Below are 27674 nucleotides of genomic sequence, written 5' to 3' on the forward strand. Positions count from 1 at the left end.
TCACACAAGAAAAAGGTTTATTGAAAAATAAAGTTCTCCCTAGATTTTTTCTACAACAGTGAAAACAAAGCATTTTTCTATGCCATTAAAGTACAGACATTTACTTTTCTAAATAAAAAAATTTAAATTAAAAAAATCCCATCCTATTGAACCCCAGTAACTTGACAGTATCTGAACCACTGTGTTCTGTTCTTTCTGAATCAAACTGCTTGAACGTAATATAGTGGAACACAACCATTTAAATAAAACAAAGGATCAACCTTCTAGGAGAGAATTCAAACCAAACACATACAGTACCAGCCTGACCCTGAAGTTCTCATGTACATATAAAAACTCTCATTGACTCCAAATTATTATCTGCAAAAAGCAGCAATCTTTTATTTTTACAGATGTCAGTAGGTTTTTTTTCCAATTTACAGTGCTACAGGGATTATTCAGACTTTGACCCCCTTCATCCATGGAGAGAGGCTCCCCCAGGGAATGATCCAGACCAGAAACCAAAGACCTGCCCCCCACTGCCCTCCAGAGGGCTCCCCGCAGCTGCCAGCCTAGCAAGCTCAGGGGGATCCACTTCTCTAAGCTCAAATTAGCTTTGCAATATTCCTTTCTAGTTTTCTTTTAGCTCTCTCAGAATCTTCAGGGTAACTCTTCTCATAAAATTTACTCTTTTTGCCTTTGGTAAAAACTGCCATTTCCTTCTCCTCTGCTGTATTCCTTTGTGAAAACCAAACAAACCCATGACTTCTGTAAGATGGTTTTCACTGTCACTGTACTGCCACAGACCTGTTAATGAACGTAACAAATTAGTTCTGGGGATAACCCTATTAAAGTTAGCTGCCCTCAGACAGCAATTTAACATGATTACCTATTTGATACTTCAAACCATGTTGCAGCTGCTGGAGTTCGCGCCAGGATGCGTTGCATGCACTTTGCCGAGCGCCTGGCCGGCTCCAGTAAATGCTGTAGCGTTATTTACATGCTCTCCTTAAAGCCAAGGATTGTGCTGGCTCCTGCAGGGCTGAGCCTCTATGGTGTGGCTGGCCCTGAGCGGAGCAGCACGGGCCTGGGGCTGATATTTGCAAGTAGGCCAGCGCAGTGCAATACTGATGTATTTTCCTGTACAGAGCAGCAGCCGTGTGTTATCGTCGCTGTGAAACGTGAGGAGAGCAGCTCTGCACGGCTGCAGGTCAGTGAGCTCTGCCCCGCCGTGACAAATTCTGTTCCCATACACAGCCCACCTCAGCTACATGGCACCTGCACCAGCCTTCCCAGTGGAGAGAAGGGGATTAGGCCCTTGATTACAACTGAATTTTTTCGAAGCAGTTTCTGCATGTGGAAGGTGGAGTTACTACTCTTTTTATCAAAACTTTGAGACCTGATTTTATTTATCCAATAAACAGGTGGCTTAGTGCTGTTGAGAGAGGTCTCCTGAATTAAAACATACTACTGTACGTTCATAATTATATGACTACGTAAAGGATTACACCTACAAAAGCAAGACTTTGGCAATGGTTGCACTTCGTTATTTTTCCCTGGAAGAAAGAACATGAACGATGCCTCATCTGAGGCATTCTGGGGTTCAGCCTCTGGTATTTTCAACACATTCCTACAGTAAACATCTTACACTTGATACACAGAGTTTGCTCTTTATACATTCCATTTAAATATAATATTTGGAAATGACTAATTTAAAAAAATCCCTATAGAGCTGCTTAAAAATACGAAGATGAGAATTAAGTCACTGCCCATAAAACAATATGTTTTGATGTTACATTTACAGCAATATTACTAAAGCATATCTCAATGAAACCATATCTGTCCGTGGCCTTTTCAGCCTGAACGAAAGCATACATCTGTCAGTGCAGTATTCTCCTCAACTCTGCAGCGGTCCCTAAACAGATGGGACCAAAGGAGAATGGCAAATGGAAAGAGATCGCCAGTCAAAAGCTGAAGGCATAGCAGCTGTGGGACAAACATCACAAACAGCCATGCCAAAACGTTAGCACCCCTGGAAAAAAGACTGTGAAACTGGAAACTGATAACTAACAGTCTCTTTAAAAAAAAACAAGCAACAAAACAACAACCCCCCCACCCTCCAACTCCAAAGTGTAGCCTGAAGAGCTCTTTAACCAAGTTTTCAACTGATACTTTAATAATAAGTAACATCAACTTAATCCAAGGTGATATATGCTGTAACAGCAAGAAAACTGGCTGCTGCTATGTGTACGATGCAACCTGAAAGTGTTTGGTCTTTATCTTGTAAGATAGAGTGCTTTATATGTATTAAAAAGGGAGAGTTGTTTTTTTAATTTGAAGAAAAATTAATGGAGGAGTTCTGAAGCCAGTGGGAGTCATGAAGTTAATTAGACTTGGATGAGATTGTAACCAGCCTGATTCATCCCATTTAATTTATTTTACTAGCAAAATCTGGTCCTGAAATGCACTATGAGCAAAATACATACCTGAGAAAGCAATTTAGATTTTGTTTATATGAAAAGTGCTGCAAACTTGTAAATCATCTTTGTAATTTAGACGGGCCACTCATTCTTGAGAGGGGAGGGCATGTCTTTCGTATCAAGGATAAATCGAGGACCTTGACTAGGATTTTAAAGAATAGTAGTACAACATGAGCAAGTGAGGAGAGAAGACATTGGCTAACAACCTGATTTGCAGCTGCCATCAACAGAAACTTTGAGCACGTCTGAATGCTGTCAGGAAGCGAGTCACAAAAGCCGGTACATGTATTTGGAGCAGAGCTGAGCGGGGCAGATGCAGAGTCCTGGCTGTCTGCAACCCCGTTCTGTGATCTCCAACCGAAACCTGATCGGCAGCTATTTTGCCAAATATTCTTCTTGCAGAAAAGTAGTAGCATTAAAACCACCTGCAATAAGCTGAATATCCAGAGTTCCCTTCCGCACTGAGAGTCGTAAATTCAGGTATCATAAAAGGACTGTATTCTCCTGGTAGCACCGGGAACCACCCCGTGCACCTCCACGTACAGACGTCTTTATCCGAAAAACCAACGTCTCACGAACTTTAATGGGGATCTTCAATTTTCCTGCTGATCAAATCAGATGTGGCTGTTTCTAGAGGTTTCCTGTTAGCATTGTCTCCTTGGGGAATATAACGGCTTTCGTTTGCTCTCTGGTCATTGAGCAGACATCCCATCCCAGCAGGAGCTCTCATCTCATGTCAAATTACAGATATTCAGTAAAGGGTATTCTGCTTGCAGAAGCAACGTTTTGCAAGAATTATTAAAGTTATAGTATCTTTTATCTTATTAACCCTTACCTTACAGTTTTACAACAGATTTCTCCACTACTTAACAACATTCAAAATTCATACCGCTAAGTTGTATAGTCATCAAGCACTATTTTTACCTGTAATTAGTGTTCCATTATACTTGTTCAGACAGTGTCCATATTCCAAACACTCATCCAAACCCCAAAGAAAGTAAAAAAAAAGGCACATAAACATTAAATATTTGTAGGAGAAACATAATCTGATATAAACAAGCAAACACACAGCTGCAACTATAAATTACAAAAAGAAACATAGAAACTAAGCAAAAAATGCAAAAAGCAACTCTATTTATACATGTGCAAATCAACTTGCATATATGAAATAAATGAGGTTTTTATTGGCATTTTTAAACAGTGTGTATTTAGCAACTTTACCTTTCAAAGGCAAGCCTTTTATGTTAATTTTAATAAATATGTAAATGCTTCTCTCAAGTTTTCTAATCTCGTAGGAACAAGATTTTTGAAAAAAACTAGGTCACATACAAAAATACAAAATTTTAAAACAAAGAATGTCTTGATATGATAGATATGTTTAAAAGCTTGTAAAATGTTTTTATATTCAACTTTTGACATTTTTTTCCCATCAACTGCTGATCAATATATTCAAATGCAAGTCATGCAAAAACCTGATTTTTGAGTAATGGAAGCTGCAAGCTTTACTGTCAGACTAAAAAATAGTAGCACAGTCCCATCTCTAATATCCTTGTTTAAGTGCAAGAATTGGACTACACCTTTATTCTTTAATTAGGAAGGAAAATAGGTATGGGACTTGGACAGAAGGCTGCCCTCTGTCCTGAAATGTGGAGATAGATATAGATATATATATATATATATATATCTATATCTATATCTATATATATATATATATATATATATCTATCTCATACGTTTTAGTAAATCATTCAAAATTTTAAATAGTCCCTCATGGATTTGCCTGAGTGCTTACCTGCAGAAGGATTCACTTATTTATCAACGCATGAACAAACACTGCTGTGTGATGGGGGAGTGCTGTATCAGGTTTAGTGAGTAACGTGTACAAAGTTTATGCACTTACAGTTCTCATGTGATCGTCTCTTTTTACAGAAATTTAGACTGAAGCTGTATTTCACAGAAGTAATATTTCTTCTTAAAAGAGAGTTTAAAATTAATAAGAGGCCTATCAAATTATAAGTCTTGATTCTTTTTTAAGATTGAGTCTTCTCTATAGATTCCAGTGGAAATAGGATCAGACCCAACCGATTCCGAAGCCAATGTAGATGTTCTGTCCCTGGCTGAAATGCAAGCGGCATTGGTGTTTGCTGTTTCATTTTTGCCAGTATGCAGTAATTCAGTTCAGTAGACTAGAAACAGTGCTACAGCATGAAAAAAACAGAGCTTATAATTGACTCTCCCTGCTGTGGTAAAGGCAAACTTAGCACTGAGCAAAGCACTAGACCAGAAAATCTTATAATAACAAATACCAAAACCCTCCCATCTTTAAAGGTTTAGAGGCAAAATAAAATGCAGTATGCCCTGCGGACCATACAGTGGGGGGGAAACAAGCAAATATGTATTTACAGCAAGGAATTACACTACAGCAAAAACTACGTCTTTTGCATTCTTTAAGTGCACACATACAAATCTTTGTTTCCGACGTAATTCTGTGATATGTCATTCCAAACTAAATTCCTGCCTGAAGAACCCAAATTCTGCTGTTGCCTTTACTTTGGGCACCAGGCAGAAGCATATATACTTTGATATGCAGGATCTTCCAGTTGCACAAATATGCACAGGTATGTGGGGAATATTTTATATAAATACAAAATGAATTGTTGCACCTGCTCAGACCCATTTCCAATCCTCCTCCCCCAGCTTTTCCAGGGTATTCAAACTATGGCAAACTACATTTGTGCTGACTGAAGCAAATGCTGAGCTATGGTAAGTGTAAGGTTTTCATACCAGTTTGTGTTTGTTTTCTTTTCATACAAAATTTTGCCTCCTGTTATAGAACCCAGCTGTTCTGTTGCTGGAAAATTACTCTAAACTACAGCAGATTTTATCATCGTACTGGTGACCCTGCTGTTCAACAGCTCCCACACACCCTTTTTGGATACTCAACAATCTCTCAGGATGAAGCTCCTGTGTAGTCCCCAGCAATGGTATGGAGTGTTACAGGAGTGCTGAGGCAGGAAATGAAAAACTTGAAAAAGTAAATTCACTGCTTTTAAATTGAAACTGTAAATATATTCTGTTCTCTTCTCTGGTCTTGAGAATTTATCCACGACGAAATAGCATTTCCCTTGCTTGGTCTTTGGTAGGTCAAGAGATACATCAATATTCACACACAGATAATGAATGCTGGTTACAAGAAAAATCTGAACCAACCAGATATATCCAAGAAAGGAAAATTTAAAGTATCTGTGCTTTTCACTATTACCTGGTAATGTTGGTTAATCTTTATGAAAAAATGCTTCATGTTGATTTGAGGTTTTTTTCCAGTATGATCAGAGCACATCCAAATTGTAAACCTGCAGACTATGACCGCTTTCAAAATACACTGCAGATCTGTTTCTCACTAATCTTCACATATCATTTTCTTTCTTACAAGTGGTGCTGTCAAGCATGCCACCTTCTGCTGAGAATAACAAAAATTACCTCTACAAAAAGAAGGCAGTTTAGAAGATTTAACTTGCTGCTCTAGAAAAAATGAAGTTTGATTGGAATTCCAAACTCCTGAATTGTTTTATTCTAAATTTGTAACTGGTATGCCTGCTAGAAAAGAAAAAAAAATAAACACCCCCCCAAACAGAAAAACAATCAAAAACCCACGAGACTGATCGATACTTTTCTTAGCAGTTGTTTGTCTCCTCTTACTCGTTCTTCTGAAAAAAATTCTCTTTAAAAAAACTAACTAGTTATGAAGACATTTTACATTTCTACCGTACGATAATTATAGTTAGCTTAGTTTAACCTTTCTATGTCATTCAGCAACACTTTAACTACTGGAAGCCGTAGCAAACTGAGGCTCTAAAGATAATATTGCTCCAATGATGCTGAATACTTTTTGCTTCACACAGTATTTCTAGTAGACAGACTACAACAGAAGCATGGGCAAATTCCAAGGATTACTCTCTAAATGGGACCAGTAAACTGTGACAAGTCCATTCCAAAAATGGCAGTATGTTTTTGTAGCTTTTCCACACTGAAGAATGCCACAACCCTAGTCAGTTGTCGAGTCACCAACATGTGTCACATGCTGGCAAGTGCCTATTTGCTCATTCATGATACTCTTGTTTAGACTGCTCCGATGCAGCGGCTGTGATGCAGACAATACCTTGTTGTATACAAAGATTTTTTAAAAACAAAACAAAACAAAAAAAGAACTGGGCCCAGATAACCCAATAACAGGGTACAGAGCTATCTTGTGATTCCAAGTTCTTGTGAAGTAAACCACTTTATAGCCAGTCAAGCTAAAGCAGTACCCAAAACAGTGCACCCAGAATAAAATGTTAGTCCTCCCTCCCCTGTACCCCTTCCCTCAAGCACACTTTTTTCAATTTTCTACTGGAATGAAGTTGAGATCCTTTAGCTAAGCATGATGAGGAATGACCTAACTCATTAAAAAAATAGAAAACACTTCACCCAAACAACAAAAAAAAAAGAAGTTTGATGGGTCTGGGAATTTTCTACAAACTATTCTGTGCAGTCATCTTCAAATCACTGTAGAGCATGAAACTCATTTCTCTTTGCAAACAGATGAAGGAATCTGAAGTTACACTGCAAATGTTCTTATAGGAAAAAAAAAATCAGTTAGCTGTTTCTTATGAATCCCTCCTCTCTTAGTAGATAATTCTGCCCAGCAATGATAGCTCTGCCTGCAGCAAAAAACCTGGACAAAAGTGCAGGAAGTAATAAGTAGCTCCTCTCAAAACTACTTACATTTTGTCCTCAACTCAAAGAAGCTCTGCTGCTGCTATAGGCAGTCTTTACAAAGTGCAACCTGCCCCTTAATATAGTCTCTGCAGGGGCAGATTCTTCTGTGGGTTGGGTGGGATCCGGCACAGCTGAACAGTAAGAGGTCACCTTGGAAAACACAGTGCTTCCTTCTTCCATCGAAAGAGGGGACCAGAATATCATTTGCAGACTCCATGGTGAGACATTCGATATTATGCCTAAAAAGCAAAGCACATGATCTAAATCACAGTTTACAGGAGTTCGGTACAGTTTTCATCCTTCCCCGCTAAAAATAAAATAAAATGCTATATTACATCCTAAATCAAGTACATTTAGAATTGCAGATTTCCAGAACATAACTCATTTCGCCTCCACAGATTCTCTCTGCAGAGGGCAGTGCAGCCTTTTCAGCTTTACTCCGTTTCCTAAAGATTAATGAAAAGAAGTTAAAAAGGGAAAAAAATGCTTTTGACTGTTCCCCACAGCGTAATATTTAAATACACCGTGGAATTCTAGCAAGACAAAACCAAGAATCTGAAATCAGGAGATATTCTGATTGATTTCAGCAGGGCTCTCCCCCAGGCCAGGCCCAACGTGCCGGGCAGCCCTGAGCAGCTCGCGGTGAGGACGAGGCGACGCTGCTGTGCTCCAGCGGGAGCCGCTCAGAGCAGGACCCGCTGCTCCGAGGAACCAGCTAGCGCTAGCTCGCTGAAAAAAGAAAAATTCCACTTGCCATTTTCTGACCACAAAGCTTAAGCACGAGGGTATAGCAATTCCAGCACTGGCTTGTTTTTCACTTATTCTGGAAACATTGCTAGCTTTCAGCATTTAACAGGGTTTTTTTTTTCCACAGAATTATAATTTTGTCTAGACAGCTAGAAAAGAAGCCTGACACAGTTTTTATATGAGCTGCTTCTGAACTCCACTGGAAATTACAACTTTTCAAACAAACTACAAAAATACAAACCTTCTACAATTAAATTTAGCAAAAAGTAGGGATAGAAAGCAGGTTCCCTAGCAGTCATTTGTTGGAGACCAGTTTTGAGTGCTTTGTTTTCATTCTGAAAGGAACACAGACATATTTGCAAAGAGACAGCACCTAAAAGCAACATTAATTTCCTTAATGCATAGCTGGTAAGCTTTATAAATTGGTACTACTACCTCTAATGCACAAGGGTTCACAATTCTTTACCTAGGACAATACCGGCAAAAGGTTTGCAGAAACAGTAATTGCTAATTGCCAGTGACTACAGATGGTTCAGTCTGGATGTTAATTGTGACCAAAGAGGGAGCTCAATAAATAAAAGCAACACTTTCTAAGAGCTATGTTCAAAAATTATGTGATAGAAATCACACAATGTGTACAGAGCTCTATTTACTGCAGCAAAAATGCATTTCGTTTCTGACCCAGGTGACTGAGCACAGTTAGGATTAGCTTTAAGAGTCACTCAAGTTCACTAACTCTCAGGGTATGGCAAAAGCTATGGAATAGTGCACCTGCTCAGCTCAGCCAGGGCTGCGAAGGGTCCATCTAAACACAATTATAGTCCTGGCATCGCCAGCCCTCCATCTTTGTGCAGCGCCAGCAACCCAAAGTGCCTGAGTAAAGAGCGTGCGTGGAGGAGATGAAGGGGGAATAAAGAGATGTAAATTTTTGGCCTCGGAGCTGTACTCCTCATTGCAAAAACACATGCTATGTGGAACGGTGCTCTCAGCGCAGCAGTAACTTCTCCCATCCACTGCTACGAAGGATGACAGCTAACCTCACAGCTGTGAGTGAGACAGCACTTCTCACAGAGTTCGTACACTAATCTGCATGAGTGGCAAAACCCCATGCAATAAAGACACCAAATAATATGTTTGTGCTTTTAAATACTTACCTAAGCAAAGCTTTGTCCTTGTTAAGATGCTGGAAGAAGGAAGGCTCACAGATGAGCTGGCTTTCCTGACAAACTTGTTTACAGGATTTTCCAGGTTCAGCAATTTTTACTTGAAGGGCACTTAATGGGGGCCACATCACCTGCCCGTGACAGAAATCCTGCAGTGACAAATCACATTTTATTATGATGCATCCAGTCCCTTGACAGCAATTTTCCCCATTAGTAAAATAAGCAGTTATCATCACCCAAACACTCATTTTGCAGCAAATTTCAGTTGTATTAAAATCAATAATTTAAGCACATTTAAAAAGATTTTTTTTTTTAGCATGAGGGAATTACCACCTTTGATTGAAATGTGGTAGCATCATTCTTCCCAAACAAGCTTTTTTCCTACCTCTACCTTTTTTAATTTATCATAAGCAACTCTAGTTAGTCTCTCTACTTCCACACACCCAACCTATTTTGGCTTTCTCAGTGACTCCCGTTTCACTAACTCGGTGTTAGCAGAACTATTTTTATAACAGCACAAATATCAGGAGGAAGTTCTAGTAGGAAAAGAATCCCAGAGGCCAGTTACCCTGTAGGCGAGAAATGTCTCAAGAGGCCCATGTGGAGAACCACGTGGAAAGGACCAGGGGACTCGCAGCGTTATGGAGTGAGCTGAACTCATAAAAGACTAAAGATTTCTATAAAGCAACCAGATTCAAAGAGTTTGTTTGCTCTTCTTGGTTGAACTGCTAGTAAAAGTGCTCTCCCAACACTGAAGAAAATTGGCTATAAATAATGCATGTAGTCGTGTCACCGCAGCAGAGAGAGGGAAGGAAGAAATGATATCTGAACACACCTGCTAGCAAAAAGTATTCAAAGACAAGTTCTTATAGTCTTGACATTTAAAATGAAAAAAAGCATAGAGAAAATTGTAATCACTGGTTTTATATAACAGTCCATGATATTCAGCCATTATTTTAACATTTGGCAACTCTCATCAAAAGGTGATCCAAAAATGTGGGCCCAGTCCATCATGGTTTGCTTTCACCTGACAAAACTAATACTTGTATGAACAGGTCCCACACCACGACCCAAAGCTTAGAAAGGCTGAACTACTTGAAATTTTAATGAAGCTAAGCTATAAATCATTTACCAGTTCTCAATAGCAGTTTTTTCTCTGTTTAGATTTCCTCTGCTGAAGGAGGAAGTTCTCATACTCCCAGGTCTAACTATGAATTTAATATTATACAATTATGAATCACAGAATATCCCGAGTTGGAAGGGACCCACGAAGATCACAGAGTCCAACTCCTGACTCCACACAGGGCAACCTAAAAGCTAAACCATACATCTAGGAGTGTTGTCCCAACGCTTCTTGAACACTGACAGGCTTGGCGCCATGACCACTTCCCTGGGGAGCTGGGTCCAGTGCTTGGCCACCCTCTCAGCGAAGAACTTTTTCCCCAAGATCCATTCCGAACTTCCCCTGATGCAGCTCTAAGCCATTCCCTTGTGCCATATGCGAAAAACCCAAGTAATTTTAGAGCATATTTCTGGCAGAATATTAACAGGATCTAAAAAACCAGGTTAATAACAGATGGTTGGAGGAACTTTTTAATGAGGTAGTTTCAAAAAGGTAATTTTGCTATTTGGACTTAAGCGCCTTGCTTATTCTGTCCTTCTATAAATCAATATTTAAAATACTAGATGCAGGAGTAAATCTACATAGGTTCAAAATTCAATCCAATACCGTAATATATACTAATGTAATATACACAATATAATACTGTAACATTGGATTGGATTCACAGCTAGTGCAGGCATAAGACAAAAGTTTTTCCAAGACGCTGAATCACTTGTGAGGCTTTACCACTTGCTGGGGGATTGTGCTTTTAACATCTCTTAGCTGAAAATTATTCACAAAACCTGGGCACAGCCTCCCATTTCCAGTCCATAGCTTGGCTGGAAGCCTTCCTCAGCTTATGGCACCTTGAAGCATGTCTCGAAGCACATCACCTTCACAGGTACCAGTACGCAGTGTTTGTTTGCTGTCTCTGGCTAATTTTCCTATCAACCACCAAAAGCAACCTAAACTTGGTATCTTCACCCCAGTCTAGCTTGCCCCACAACACTATAGGCATAAGGATAAAATAAAGATGTTACGTGGAACAGAAGGTTAAGCTTCACCAGAGACAGCGTTTATGTCTGTTTTACCTATAACCACTATTTCAAGGTTGAGACAGGCCTAGCCCTGCCATCAAAGGACGTGTCCTCCTCCCTCTGGCTCTTCTTACTCTTGGATGAATGTCCTCATTCCACTCTCTTTGCCAGGCTCTGGCGCTCAGCTGACCCTCTGCTGAGCCAAGTCAGTGTGCTAACCTAGGAGAGCCCTGCCAAAAACATTTTCTGCTGGGTTACCAAGTACTCTGCTTGACCACATCTTTCAAAGTCAGCATGTCTGTTCCATCAGCCCAGCCTGCCTCATCCAACAGCTCCCAGGTTTGCAACAGGGAATCCCGCAGCTGCTTCGGCTGCAGTTGCCTGGCTGCTCCTTTGACGGCAGTGCCAATTGAAGCAGTCCCACCCTTTGGTTCCCACCCTGTGCTGCCGCTCTGCAGAGCTGACACAACTGTTTGTGCAGCCACAGAGCAAAAAGGATCAAGGGGTGGATTCAGCAGATGGCACAGACGCACCTAACAGCCACGCTGGGCCGCTGGCAGGGGCAGAGCACTGGCAGGAGGGAGTAGTTTGGAGTGAAAGCTGTTTGAAGCCAGCTGAAGGTGGCACTGCTAAATGTGAAACCAGAGCTCACAGTAGTTCTCTTCAGCCCCTAAAGACCTTCAGCCCAGCTGCTGGATCTGAAGATTCGGGGAATTGACCAAATCTTTCCTGTGAACACTGTCCTCCCTCCTGATCCTGAGCCAAGGCCCCAAAAGGGAAACTCCTGACATCTCCTTTAAATCCTGCAGTTTCACTGTCCCATAGGGTGACTTGTTGGTGAGTGTATCTGGCCCCATCCTCTTCACATTCAAACATCCCCTGAAGACCACACTCTCATGGTTAATGCTCCCCACAACCTCTGAACCAGATCAACTCCATGCATCACTGTTCCCGTTCCAAGCTTCTGCTGCTTTCTCTGTTCTGCCTCCCACCACAAAATCTTCCAAGTAAGGTCTCAAACTTCAATGCCTCTATGCAAACACACGTAGCATGGGGAATAAACAGGAGGAGGTAGAGACATGTGCACACCTGCAGGGATGTGATCTTATTGGTATCACAGAGACATGGTAGGATGGCTCCTATGACTGGAGTGTTGGAATGGAAGGATACAGGCTCTTCAGGAAGGACAGGCAGGGGAGACAAGGAGTGGGGGTCACTCTCTATGTCAGTGACCAACTGGAGTGCACGGAGCTCTGCCTGGGGATGGATGAGGAGCCGACCGAGAGCTTATGGGTCAGGATTCAAGGGAGGGCAGGGATAGGAGACGTTATACTGGGAGTCTGCTACAGGCCACCCGACCAGGAAGACCAAGGGGATGAGACCCTCCACAGACAGACAGGAACAGCCTCACGTTCACAAGCCCTGGTCCTCATGGGGGACTGCAACCACCCCAGTATATGCTGTAGGGACAACACAGCAGGGCATAAACAATCCAGGAGGTTCCTGGAATGTGTTGATTAAGACTTCCTTCTCCAAGTGATAGAGGAGCCAACGAGAAGAGGTGCTATGCTGGACCTTGTTCTCACCAACAAGGAGGGGCTGGTGGAGTATGTGAACCTCAAGGGCAGCCTTGGCTGCAGTGACCATGAAACAGTGGAGTTCAAGATCCTTAGGGCAGCGAGGAGGGCGCACAGCAAGCTCGCTACCCTGGACTTCAGGAGAGCAGACTTTGGCCTCTTCAGGGATCTGCTTGGCAGAGTAACATAGGATAAATCTCTGCAGGGAGGAGGGGCCCAAGAAAGCTGGTTAATATTCAAGGATCACCTCCTCCAAGCTCAGCGGTGATGCATCCTGACAAAGAGAAAGTTAGGTAAGAATGCCAGGAGGTCTGCAGGGATGAACAAGGACATCTTGGACAATCTCAAACACAAAAAGGGAGCTTACAGAGGGTGGAAGCGAGGACAGGTAGCCTGGGAGGAATACAGAGAAACTGTCTGAGCAGCCAGGGGTCAGGTTAGGAAGGCCAAAGCCCTGAGAGAATTAACTCTGGCCAGGGACATCAAGGGCAACAAGAAAAGCTTCTATAGGTACCTCTGTGAGAAAAGGAATACCAGGGAAATTGTAGGCCCTCTCCGGAAGGAAACGGGAGACCTGGTTATCCGGGATATGGAGAAGGCTGAGGTACTCAATGACTTTTTTGCCTCAGTCTTCACCAACAAGTGCTCCGGCCACACCGCCCAAGTCGCAGAAGGCCAAGGCAGGGACTGGGAGAATGAAGAACCACCCACTGTAGGGGATGATCAGGGTCAAGGACATCTAAGGAACCTGAAGCTGCACAAGTCCATGGGACCTGAGGAGATGCATCTGTGGGTCCTGAGGGAAGTGGTAGATGAAGTGTCTGAGCCACTATCCATCATATTTGAGAAGTCATGGCAGTCCAGTGAAGTTCTTGCTGACTGGAAAAGGGGAAACATAACCCCCATTTTTAAAAAGGGAAAAAAGGGAGACCCAGGGAACTGCAGGCCATTCAGTCTCACCTCTGTGCCCAGCAAGATCATGAAGTGGATCCTCCTGGAAACTATGCTAGGGCATATGGAAATAAGGAGGTGATTGGTGACAGCCAACATGGCTTCACTAAGGGCAAATCGAGCCTGGCAAATTTGGTGGCCTTCTACGACTAAGGGAAGAGCAATGGACATCATCTACCTGGACTTGTGCAAAGCATGTGACAGTGTTCCGCATGACATCCTTGTCTCTAAATTGGAGAGACATGGATTTGATGGATGGACCACTGAGGGGATAAGAAATTGGCTCCAACATCTTTGTTGGTGACATGGACAGTGGGATCGAGTGCACCCTCAGCAAGTTTGCTGATGACACCGAGCTGTGTGGTGCGGTCGACACGCTGGAGGGAAGGGATGTGCCATCCAGAGGGACCTGGACAGGCTGGAGAGGTGGGACCGGCAAACCTCATGGAGTTCAACAAGGCCAAGGGCAAGGTCCTGCCCATGGGTCAGGGCAATCCCAAGCACAAATCCAGGCTGGGTGAGGAGGGGATTGAGAGCAGCCCTGTGGAGAAGGACTTGGGGGTATTAGTGGATGGAAAACTGACTGTGAGACAGAAATGTGGACTCGCAGCCCAGAAAGCCAACCGTGTCCTGGGCTGCATCAAGAGAAGTGTGGCCAGCAGGTCGAGGGAGGGGATTCTCCCCCTCTGCTCTGCCCTCATGAGACCCCCCCTGCAGTGCTGTGTCCAGCTCTGGGGTCCCCAACATCAGAAGGACATGGACCTGCTCAAGCGGGTCCAGAGGAGGCCACGAAGATGCTCAGGGGGCTGGAGCACCTCCCCTGTGAGGACAGGCTGAGAGAGTTGGGGATGTTCATCCTGGAGAAGAGAAGGCTCCGGGGAGACCTTATAGCGGCCTTCCAGTACTTAAAGGGGGCTACAGGAAAGATGGGGAGGGACTCTTTATCAGGGACTGTAGGGATAGGACAAGGGGTAACGGTGTTAAACTCAAAGAAGGTAGATTTAGATTAGATCTGAGGAGGAAATTCTTCACTGTGAGGGTGGTGAGACACTGGCACAGGTTTCCCAGAGAAGCTGTGGCTGCCCCCTCCCTGGAAGGGTTCAAGGCCAGGTTGGACGGGGCTTTGAGCAACCTGGGCTAGTGGAAGGTGTCCCTGCCCATGGCAGGGGGGTTGGGACTGGATGAACTTTAAGGTCCCTTCCAACCCAAACTGTTCTATGATTCTATGGTTTTGCTTCATTTGACATGTTAATCGGGCTCAGCACTAATAATCACGATTAAGCATCCTGGGGGCTGTGAAACAATACTGGCTTTTGACAATTAGTCAAAGCAATGAACAAAATTACAGTGCTCTATTTATTTCCCAGAAGCACACAGTACAGGCTGGGGCATAGCCCTTGGGGAAGGTCCAGAGGGGAGAGACAGGTTTGCCCCACAGATGCTATCTTGAGATTGTCTGTTTTTCTCTCCCTTACACTGAGTTCCATTTCTTCATGTATTGGCAAAAGCTCTCAATTATAGCTAACTCAAGCAGAAGAATCAAAAGAAGCAGAGATACTTTTACGGGCTATGTCATCAATACAGCAGCAAAAACCTTAAAGCGTTTATTGCCAGGAAACTGGAAATAACTTATGTTAACTACACATATGACCTGAAGTTGTGTTATTCTTTATTACTGTCTTTAATACTGTCCACTTTCAGAAATACAAGTACAGGAGCATGCCCAGTGCTTTTGATAGAAATCCTGGCAATTAAGTGGCATATGAGAGATATAGGTTATTCCTATCTCTCTTCTGCAGCAGCCAAAACAAAAGGCAGAGCTGGCCACTACAAGAGATCTGGCCTTGGGCAGAAGTCCAAGCAGACATACTGTTTCTAGAAATCAGAATCCCATGTAAATCTCTGCAGTTTATTACTCCAATTCAATATCTTCTGCTGCTCTCAGCTGGCAATAATGCATGGGGACCAAAAGTCCTTTAAGTAACTGGTTTCCAAACAATTTAAGCCTTTATTGACTGAAATTAAATACTTCAGAAATCTGCTCAGCGGCTTTAGCCTAAGTGCAATTCTACCACAAAAGTATCGATGTTTATGTGATAATTCATGATCCAAAGATTTTTTTGTGTGTACACAGTTAAAGAAGTCACATATACACTCAAAAATTACTTTGCCTTTATGCTTTGATGTAACACCAAGGACTGCATAGCTACTGAACAGCAACAACACCGAGAAGCTTTGAAATGGAGAGTCCTCCCTCTCCAACATAAAAGTCATCCACAATAAAAGTTCATACCTGTCTTTCAATAAACGCATTCATCCTCTGAAGCATTCCCTCACATGTAAATTCATAGGGCAAATAAGGGTCAATCTGTGGAAACATAGTGTGTTAAGGTTAGAGGATTTTTTTGTTTAAATGAACTTTGTGGTGTGCTGTGTGGTAGAAGCTTGTATTCCAAACCCTACATTATAGCTTAAGTAGCAACAATAAATGCAAATAAACTCATTAACAAATCACAATTTCACAAAACCATCAGCAGTTTAAGCTGATTTTTGCTCCTTTGTAAAAGGCAATGAAAGTTGCTCAGTGATTATCTTTAAGGAATCTCAGGGAATACTGCAAAGTAAGAGATACAAAACTAGCCTGAGACCCTCTGGGATTCCAGAGCTCATGTTATAACTTAGTTTCAGTTCTGGAGTTCAAGTGAGAAAGAAAACATTATGATAAAAAAGAATGGATACCTCTGAAAATTACTGCAAACTTTTTTTTTTGCCCTCTTGAAGTGCCCTCATTACAATTCCACACTGTAAGTGCACAAGCACTTCAGTGGCAGTTATGTCAAGGCTACAAAATCAGTCAAGAGTTGATGCTCCAAAGAATCAACAATGAAACTTCCTCACTGAATACACAGAAAATACAGACTTCTGTATAATTTACATATGAAATGCACATTTCTATGTCAATTCACTCATGCTCATTTTTTTCAGGTAAAAACCTGGCCTATCCAGTACTAAAACATGACAATCAGATACCACAGCTATGCAGTAATAAATTTCTTCCCTATATCCTACTGAAGTGCAGCACACCGTTTTAATGAGACTAACATTAGGAAGCACTCTACATGTAGTACACAGTACATCCTCAAGTGTTGATGACAAACTGAGGATACATTTCTTACCTTTTGATTTAAAATTGATTTCACAGCTTTCTCAACTTCAGAAAGATCATTGATGTCAACAGTCCAGACATGGGGCTTCCCAATGTAAACTTCAGCATAGGGATGCTGAGATGTCAACTGAAAGGAAGAAAAGATATTGGTAAAAATCAGTGTGTCAAGATATCCTTCCCTCTCACTCTCTTCATCAGACTTTTTGGATGAAATGCACTAGGATAATACAAGAACTCAACTAGAATCTGTCACTGTCATTCCTTATGAGTAATCTTTCAGATTTTCTGTGTTTAAATTTAGAGAGTGAATTTAGTTGGAAAACTGAAGACCAGATAGTAACGCAGATCACAAGTAACATTTGTGCACCTCTGCTTTGTGGCTTTGATCATCATAATGACCCACATCACAGAAGACTCGATGCTTACTGAAATTACTTTTACAACGTGACCCTGCTTCCCCACAGCTCATTGACAGAGCAGCCCTGCGTTTTCACAACCTGTAATTGCTACCAGTCCTGGTTAGACCTGCATGACTGGCTTCAAGAGATGTCATCGTTGCCCTGTCTCACCTTCAGATGTTGTTCTCGCCCTATCTCTACATCAAATTTCAAACATTTCCAAGCTTCTGTGAGTAGTAGTGAATAAAGAATCATTTTTATCACTTAGGATGAATTCTGACTCTCTCTGCTGATAGTACAAGAGTAATTTGACCTCAATAAGACTGTTAACTGATATTTTGCTCTCCACCTTTGTCAGAAAACAAATTCAATAAATATCCAAGTAGATAACTAAGAAAAGTTATATCAGAGATTGCTTTCAGAACTAGCAGGATGGTACTAAAAGTAATTTTTGTGACAGGTTGCACAGGAATGAGAAGAACATGCAAATGAACACATTGAGAGGAAGCAAAAGATGCAGAAGAAAGGGGAGTGTTTCACACTGGCCTCAGAGGACAACTGCTTTTGAAATAAATACAAACACACACACCCCCACCCCTCCAGGATAGATTATTCATAGACAATTTTTATCCAGCTGCCTCTTTATGCATGATACAAAGAAAAATCTAGAGAGCGCAAAAGATCTGAAGTAGGAAACACTCTGTTGGAGAGAACCTTCTCCTGCACTAGGCACACACCGTACATGATCTCTTCCTCAAGTGAATAGAAGAAACTACTTTCAAAAATTTTGCCTACTGCATTTTGCTTGTAGACAAGAGAAGCCAGTCTTATAGGTAGATGTGGGATCAGCTAGCATCAGTCTGTGCTCTGAGAGGCTCACGGACTGGCTGCAAGCCGGCAGCTGCCGGGCGGGTAACTCAGGATGCTTCTGCGCACGGACAGCTTCTGCAGCTGCCTACATTCACCTGCAGCCCACTGCACTGTGCTGCCATCGGCATATTTTAAATTCCTTCAAAAAGTCCAAACATATTCTAACCTTTTTTCAATAGTATTTCTACAGCCACGAAAACTATATGTACTTAAAAATGTGATTACCAAGGCTGAGTTCCCAGGGCACTTATGTCTCAACGTCAGATGGCAGAAGCTACATTCTTACTGCTTTCAGTAACAACAAAAAACCTTCTATTGCACCTTTAAAAATATGAACATAAACCAGTGTTTTAAATTCCATAAAGCTTTAGGAATTATGCCTTAGACCACTGCTCTACCATCTCAGTCAGACAGAATAAAGACAGCAACATTAAAGCCAGATCTGATCTGGAAGCCAAACAACTAAACTTCTCAGACTAGTAGCTGTTTTAAGCACTAAGAGTAACTGACAACATATTTTTATTGCACCAGTTATTCTACATCTATACTCTCAAAAAATATTAAGACTATTTCCTAATACTGAAAAGCTTTAATTAGCCGAGGCTTAATGTTTTTGATATTCAGGACATACTCCCTCTGTCTATAATTAAAATCTGTAAGAATTCTTATAAATAGATTTGGAATTAATTTCTAATTTCAGGTCTTTTTTTTTTTTTTTTCCTTCCTCTGCTTCCTAAAAGCAGAAACCACACCCACCAAGTACCCATTTCAACTACATCTAGCATACAATGTTTTCTTTCTTTTGGTGGAGCGTGCAGAATGGAGAAGAAATACTGGTACAAATACTGGTACAAAACAAGCTGCTTGAAGGAATTTTTTCTTTTTTTCCTGACTTTTTCCCCCCAGTAAAATCATGTCCCAAGACAAAACAACTGCTGACATAAAATGAAAATTGTCATTTCCAGTTTTTGTACAGAGTCTTCACTACAGGACCCCATCTTGGGGGTAGAGGGGAAACAATTAACTCCCCTCCCAATAAATTTGACTTAGAACAAGAGAGAAACAGTGACTTGCAATTGTTACTTTACAAAAGTACTAAACACAGACTTTATCTTCAAATTGGTCTATGGATAGCCAATTTGCAGAACTAGACAAGCTTTTTTTGTTCTCCTTCAACAGCTGAAAAAAAACAGAGAAGGATTTAAGGACTTTCTTAATCCCAAAGAACCAGCACATGGATTACTGCCAATCGGATCTAAATGCAGTTGTGAAAACCAGTTAGAGAAAAGGTTACTCTTAGGATAGGTCAGCAGAGCATGTGAACGCAGCAATATTCACGATGAATGTTCATTATATTATTTTGTACTGAAGCAGCCTATAGGGATTATTTTTCTGTGCAAGTCAGGTGCACAGCATTTCTGTTAGTGCCAACACATGCCAGCAGGATTTAGCACGGCATTCCAAGCACCAGAATTCCTACTAAAGAGTTAAGTGGGTCCAGATTGTTTACTGAGCCTGAGCAGTTATAGCCTCTCGGCACAGAACAACTGGAAATGAGACAAACAGTCGAGCAACCCACAGAAGAAAAGCTTTGAAAGGTGCCAAGCCCAAGGAGAGAGTTTAAACAGACTTTTTTTTCCCTTACTGCTATCTCCTTTGTCAGCAAGCTGTGAGAAGGGGCGAGTTTGAGCTCTTACCCTGTACAAGCTGAATGCACAACCAGCTGAAAAGCAATCACGGTCCTGGATCATAAAATCGTAAGGAATTTACGTTCCCTGTTTAAAATGGGAAACTGTCTTTTGCTCATCAACTAGCTGGCGCTGCTCAGTATGCAATTTATATAAGCCCAAACGTAACTTGAATTGGGAAATATGACTGTGCAAAGTTCTCATCATCTAAGTATTACTAGAGTGCTTTTCCTTCAGATAAGTATGTAAAGAAAATATGTATATACAAACCTATGAACACACAAGCAAAAGTGCTAATGTCAGAGATGGCTACGTAACTGTTAAATGCTTGCAAGTGGTATAGGCTGAATTCTACCTACACTGAAGAAGAAAAATATTCAAAAATCAGTGCCAGGATGAGGGGCTAGTTTACTTAGTTGCATTTTTCTCTTACTAGAGTCTAAACACACTGGCTGTTTTGAAAGCTTGAGGTTTGGTTTTCCTGTTCTCTTAGACAGTCAGTTCTCCAAATGTCGTCAAGTGTTTAACCACAGACACAGTGGGCTGTGACCATTAATACTTTAGCTGCTCAACAGTGCCTTGAGCAGGTCTTTTCTGGAGAAAAAAAAAAAATCCCAAAACACACGCAACAACCCACAAACAGCATTTTTATAATTTACTTAAACACCTATTTACTTCCTGCACAGCACACAGTAATGTTTGTTTCTTCAACAAAATAAGACCGCTTTCAAATGACACATCATGTATCAGAAGACATGATCTGTTCCGGGGCAGAACATCAGGTTTTCAAGTGAAACTTCAGTTTATGATCTATCAGTAAGAATTAGCAGAATATACATCTAGGCAAACCTAGACATAGATCTTAACAGTATGTTAATAAAAATTTTTGATGATCCTATAAAAATGACTGATAATCCCATCAATGGCTAAAGTGACAGTTGCATACCTTTTGCAAGAAACTGTGAACATTTATGCAATTTTTCCTATCTTGTGTTACTTAAAAGAAATCCACAGTAATTTTCAATACAGAAATTGCCAAGATTGATAAAGCTTACCTCTCGGAGTGTAGGTTTGCCTTTGAAAAACTCTGTGTTTTTGCTACTTTTTGGTGGGTTAAATCTTAAATTTAGAAAAGCACATCCATTAGCAATAGCCTCTAAAGGAGCCGGCCCTTCATATGGAAATCCAAGACCAACGAACAGCTGAGAAATAGAAAACAAGGACTATCTTAATTTTTGTTCTTTACAAAAGCTGAAAGCTAAGAGCTAACTCAAAATAAACAATAATGCATTCTAAATGTACCAGCCTAAGAAAACAAACAGTAATGTTAAGAAGAAAATTGGAGAAATTCAGCAGCTCAACCCTTCCTACCCAGGCAGTAATAGAATGTCCTGTAAAACACAATTTGACAATAATCTTCTGTAATGATCTGAGGTGATTTTTCACAGAGCTGAGGCAACAACAGACCCTTTCAGTTATTTTTTGGGAAAAAAAAAAGTAATTTGGTGGTTTGACTGGTGTTGAAATGAAACTGCTGGGGCTCTCTTGCAAGTACAGGTTTTACTGCAGCAACCTCACAGAACAGCTACCCTACTGTTTTCCTTCTCTCCCACATCAACTAACCTGCTGGTTTTGCCAATATGAACAAGCTCCTGGCAAACTGATTAAGTCTTCTAATTAAAACGGTAGATGGCAGCAAACATCAGTTGAAGACACTGTGCCTAGGCAGCAAGAGCTTGCACAGGATTAAGAGGGTTCAACGCCTCCAAGGTAAACTGAAGGAGAAAAAATGCCTCACAAAGCTATTCTTACATCGGCTGAGACTACAGGTGCTCTAGAAAAGGCAGTGCTTTTCTCCAATGTAAAGAAATTTAATATTTTTTCAGAGTTGTCTGCCTTTTATTTGGATCTTGACCCCTTTCCTGGCCCAACATAATTAAAACCCCTGAATTAAATATAGAATTTTTCATCTTTATTTGAACGTCTGTGTGTAACGGGAGAATTACAAGCTCTGATTTGTAACAGCAATTTCTCAGCACTGTTGCATGACTTAACGTGTGTGTATATATATATATATAAAAAACTACTGCTTTTTTCAAGAAAATAAAGAGCAATCTTCATAACTATTAGGATCATATTCAGGACGTACGTATTCAAAGAGGTCAAAGTACACTATTCTGCATTAAATCTTCTGCAACATGGAAGTGAATCCTAGTAACAGAAGATGCAAAACTGAAGGCTCTTTCTAGAAGCTGATCTTAACACTGATGCATAAACCTATAGGCAGTACTGTGCACAGGCAATGCAGCATCAATCCTCTCCAACCCATGGCAACAACAGTATAAAACCTGAGTTGGACCATTTTAAAAAGAAACTTAACACTTCTCAGCATAGTTGAGGACATATAATCTTCAGTGCATAGAGCTGAATATTGTTATTTCAGTTTTCAATTTATAGGTTAAAAAAGTCACCTACTTGCAAAAAGTTTCTCTGCTATCTTGCAGATTTAAATCTTACAGGAAACTTTCCAGTGGCTGATGAAAAACAAGATCTGGAAGACTATCTCTACTAAAGCTAGATTATTTAAATTTAAGTTTTATATATGGCAAAAAATATATTACCTTTCAGTCAGAAAAAAAACCATACTAAATCTCATCTCAAAAGAGGCTTAATTTAAAGAAAGGTAATCTCTTGAAAATAATGAATTATGGACACAAAAACATTTCATGCAATCTGCACACATAATGTTACTTATTTAAACTACTCCTTAGTTCAGGCAGAAAACCAGCTGAGAACCGGCAATTAAAACCATCTGAAGTATCAATTCTCCTATGATTCTGTGTTTGTCTGTTATGTAGAGAATGCTGGTTTGTTTGCTTCATTTTTCACTTTTTTAATAAACTGCTGCTGTGCACTGCTGAACAGTTCTGTGTCTGACTGGTCCGTTTATTTAGGAGGAAGCTCCATGGGGAAAGAAACATGGTTTTATGTTTTGACAGCACAGAGCACACTGTCAACACTTAATCTATAATAAATAGCTTACCACCTGTTTCGCATCCATTTTCCAACCTTACCTCTAAGCAGCACCATACCTTTGAAGAAAGAAAGAAGGACGTGTCTGATGGCTGGAACAGTGCATGTGTGTGTGGTACCTGCTGACCCACAGTGGCAGTCTGGCTCACAGCTGCCCACAGCCCCCCCCCCCCCCCCCCAGCAACTTCTTTCAACTCTCCAAAATCTTTTATCACTCTCCATCACATTGTTATCAGGTAAGCTGAAATTCCCAAACTGAATCTAGACTCTGCTCCTGAAAATTGCCCTTTATTCACATTCCTAGTTAGGGAGCTAGTGGTTTTGTACGGTATAAAGAGCAAAAGTGAGGAATATCTTAATTGCCTGAAGAAAGTCACATTCATTACAATTAAGAAAGCAAGCATTAGAGAACACAGGTCATTTCTGTAACTCATTCTTATGATGCTCTAATTTGCTAATCCTTTGAATTACATGCAGCTTGTTATTTCCAGAAAGGCTAAAACAATCTGTCAAGGTATTTCCTAAAAGCGTGCAACAAATACTCCAAGTCACTAATTGAAAAAGAAGTGAAAAAAAAGAAAAAAGTAGAAATAACAGGCAACAATTTTCAGGTACCAGTGAAGCAAGCATCCATCCTCAGTACAGTTGAGGTTGCGTGGAAGACAAAGCTCTCTCCTACAAACAGTAAAGATTTAGAACCCACTGTTTCCACTACATTGTGGTATAAATGCACACTGTTGCCTCCACCACGTAAGGAGCTGACTGGCTTTTAGGGTACTCTCTTACCAGATGCTATGTCTGGTAACACAGAGGTGGTGGTGGAGGTGCACCTTCACCCTATGGCTGAAGATCTATAATGCAAAACTCCAAATTTGACAATGTTGGTAACATAACTGTGGGTATACATGGTTCAAAAATGTTAGCCCTGATCTTGCTTTGTTAGCTGCAGCAGAATTGCTATGCAGAGTAGAATTCCTTTATGCTTTACTGGTTGATTAGTGCTTGAAACCATCTCATTTTCTGCATGTGAGCATTTTTCTCCCCTTTCAAATGTTTTTGAAAGCCAGAACCATTATTTTTCATACAGTGCTTTAAGTGGGCACATTGCCACAGTAGGCTCTGTATGCTAACACCCCATATAACGAGGTGATTGCCAGGAGGAGTTTACAGTATAAAAGTATATCTAAAGAAGATAACAGCAAATAAATACAGATGTAAAATTATCACTGTAACATCGGTGTGGTTTTTTTCTAAAACCATTTCCTTGTTTGCGATGTCTGCTACCCAGGTGTGTCTGTGCCTATAGGTCTGTACAAATCCCCTTTTTTGATTTGTATCTGCAATCTCACTTGCCCAACTTGAGTAAAGCAGGTGTTGAAACTCTTAAGCAGGAATCCTTTGGTTTTTGTAAGAAAGGCTCCTCAGGAACCTTTTCTGCATTTGCAGTGAATCAAACCCCTGATCTGGAATTTCAGACTTTTGAGTTGGCCACCCAGCATCAGACCAGCCAAGACACCATTCTTTTCTGATTATAATATAAGCAGTCCTTCCATCGTGTAGTAGCCATTAAGTAGTGGAGACTTCTCTGACATGAAAAGTGCTTCACAACCACTCCCATGAAAAAGCAGTGTGTTTCTGTTTTATTTTTTGGAAACAACTGACTTTCAGTTGACACTGAAAGCAATTATTTGCAATTTATTTATGGAGTTTATGGCTCCAGATCAGACTATTATTAAAATGAGTACTTGAACAAACAGTCTTTCTAAATTATAACCAAAAGTATAAAATAAGGAGTGAATGTTTTACTTCACTGACTGTATTTCTGACTAGCTGAATATTTAAGAGAAAAAGTTTATATTCTAGAGACTAAATAGTTCCATAAATAGGAGTGTTTATCTTCTCCTCTCCCCTTTCTAACATTACTGCACTTTATCTAATTTATTCTGTTGGGTTGGTAGGTTTATCACTCCTTACTGAACTTATATATTCTCTTCTGAACTACAGAAAGAGAAGTGTAGCAAAGGCTGTTGTTAACTATCTTGATATATTTTTCTCATGAATATAAAATACTTTCTGGAAAAGTCAATCCTTTTGTGATTGAAACAACTTTAGAATAGAATCACTAGTTAAGTGTCTTTTCAGCTGATTTTGTGAAGTGTGTAGAAGTAAAAAATATATTACTTCATAAAATGCCGTATTAAAAAAAGTTTGTTTTCCTATTTCTGCTTATCTAACACTGCAACAGGATTTTTTCCTAAACTGTCTAAAGAGGGTGTTGCTCCCACTTTTATTAATCACCGTTCAGAAATTGTAAATTGCACTTAGTAAAAGAACTTGGATTACCTCAAAAATTCAAAGTGACTTGAAGTAAAAAGTTGCATCCGAAACTTTCTCAAAAGGAGAAATATTTCTCAAGAATTCAGTACTGGTTCTTCCAAGAGAGTCTGGTCCAACTCCTGCAGCTGCCCACTTGGCAAGAAGCCACGTAAGTTGGTGGGAAGGCTGCCAGCTCGCCTACCCTATTTTCCTCCGACGTGATGAATGGCTTTACATCTTCTCATTAGGAACTGTTGACATGTCTCGTTTTTGTCATGCACTACACAGCTGAACTAGCCATGATGAATCTCAAACAGCACCCTCCTGCTTGGAAAACGCACTTATTCTGAAATGCGTTGCTTTATAATACACACCAGAATGAAATGGCAGCTGCATGCTTTTGAGAATACTGTGTCCTATACCAACTACCGCAGAGAGACCACATACATTTTGGGAATGCAAAGCTCTGATCAAGAATCATGACTGAGCTGTCACCTATCGGTATTTTGCTGTCTAAGGGCAAAATGAGGCAGTGCAACATAAACTGACACTCCTGAGTACACTAAACTGTGTGATTTGTTAAATTATTATTTAGCTCTGACTTTCTGAAAACTAGATCATTTCTCAGTTGACTTTACAAAAACTTGCTAATACAATGTTGAAATCATAAACAATGAAAGACAATCCCTTGCCTTTGGGTTTGACAACATATGTTTAGTAAAAGAAAAATCTGAAAGTTTCTGGAAGCTTAAAGGCAAAGTTTGTTGCTTGGAGACAGCAAACAGCAGGCCTAGATGGTTCAAGTGAGCATTGTACCCACAGATGTTACCACCCCTGAGTTACAGCTCCAATTATTCACATACTTTCAGCACACTGATTGTCTAGTGACAAAACCCCATAACTAAATTCATTATGGGGCTCTGGTCACGTTGCCTAGCAATTAAAGTGATTATGATTAAAAAGTGCCCTTGAATATCACTGGATGCATGTGCACACATACACAAGGCTCCTCAGTGCACAAAGCTCCCATTCAAGTCAGCTTGATTTTTGTGGAAAACCTGCACTTATTTTAGCAATTCAATCCATGATCCGTTTGATATAAACACAATTGACCCACACACAGAGCAAGCGGACGGCCAGTAGAGACAGGTGAGTGGTGTTTTATGCTAAGCTATGTTAAAGTATTGTCTTTTAAAAGGTATCAAAATCTGAAACCGTGAATGTACAGGCAACAAGAAGACTTAGAGCAAGTATGTCTGTTGATCAACACAGACACAACCATATGCTAAGGCAGAACTGCCGGTGTACCTATGAGATACTAAACATCAGCTAGCAAAAAAACCCCCAAACACCCAAAAAACAACCCAAAAATCCATCTCCAACTGAAAAAGTACAAACAAACTAGATGGTAAATCTCAGTTTCCACTTTCAATCCCAGGATGCTGCTGTTTTACTTTTTCTGTTGAACTAGATACATTGGAACAAGTATTAGACAGGAATAACAACTGAAATTCACGATGCAGTGAGCCATATTTCATTTCATTTTGTTGCAACATCAGAAATACACTGCACTCCCATTTGCCTGACAATAATAAGTATTAGGAGAAGCAGACAGACTCTTAACTGCTTATCATCAGGTCAAAGTTTTGTTAGCCTGGCTGCATCATAAATAAATAATTTCCTTAAAAGGAAGACAGCTTTTGTCATTCGCAACTCTGCTAACAAAAGCTCAGAAAAGCCATATGAAAATACTGTTTGCAGACTTAAAAAAAAAAGTTTATTAAGAAAGATTGTTTTAAAAAAAAGTGATAAAAACACTGGCTTCCTGATACAGGCCTCTAAAACATACTGATATGTTTCTCAGTGCCATCTACTAAGGAATGCAGCAAATTCTCAAAGGATTTTCCCCAACATTAGGAAGAAAAAAACCCAAGTCAATGCACAACAATAGTATAGAAAATCATGAAAATCTAAAATGCTTGTAGGACTCTAAAAACAGTACAGTGTAGATCCCTGCTTTTCACAAAAGTACAACCTGCGAAAAATAAGCAACTTGCTGATCTCAGGAGTAGTTCACAATCACAAGATAGTATCTTCCATCTGATATTGCAATTACTAGTCAAAAAATGAGTGAAACTACCCTAACTACTTCCTGTGTTGCAAAACCCATATAACTACACTGTGCTGCTGCTTAATATGTACGTATCAACTTGAATTTGTCCTAAATTGAATGTGTTCTTACATTGGATCTTAGAGCACAGCAAATATAACCAATAACTAGATGAGCTACTCTACTTAATATTGAAAAGCAAGATTTTAAGTATAATACACATAAAATGGCTGAGAAAGAATTAGAGGAAGACTTACTCAACTGTGAACTGTACTTTGTAAATTATAAGGACTTCAGTAAAT

General features: G+C 40.4%; 1 protein-coding gene across 6 annotated transcripts in view; it reads right to left on the reverse strand.

The window, feature by feature from the left end:
• The window catches only part of MGAT5 (alpha-1,6-mannosylglycoprotein 6-beta-N-acetylglucosaminyltransferase), a 135617-nt gene continuing 107943 nt past the window's right edge, over window positions 1-27674 (reverse strand). For 5 of the 6 annotated variants that reach the window (XM_074828607.1, XM_074828609.1, XM_074828608.1 and 2 more), the window contains 5 exons: window positions 20969-21115; window positions 16968-17084; window positions 16085-16159; window positions 9116-9273; window positions 1-7453 (listed from right to left, as the gene is read on the reverse strand). In XM_074828607.1, the coding sequence (XP_074684708.1) occupies window positions 7255-7453; window positions 9116-9273; window positions 16085-16159; window positions 16968-17084; window positions 20969-21115 (696 nt within the window). In that variant the 3' untranslated portion in view covers window positions 1-7254. The remainder of the gene's footprint in view (window positions 7454-9115; window positions 9274-16084; window positions 16160-16967; window positions 17085-20968; window positions 21116-27674) is intronic. The other variant, XM_074828611.1, reaches the window with a different exon arrangement.

This window comes from Strix aluco, chromosome 6 (assembly GCF_031877795.1).
Source record: "Strix aluco isolate bStrAlu1 chromosome 6, bStrAlu1.hap1, whole genome shotgun sequence".
In the NCBI taxonomy this organism is placed as follows: domain Eukaryota; kingdom Metazoa; phylum Chordata; class Aves; order Strigiformes; family Strigidae; genus Strix; species Strix aluco.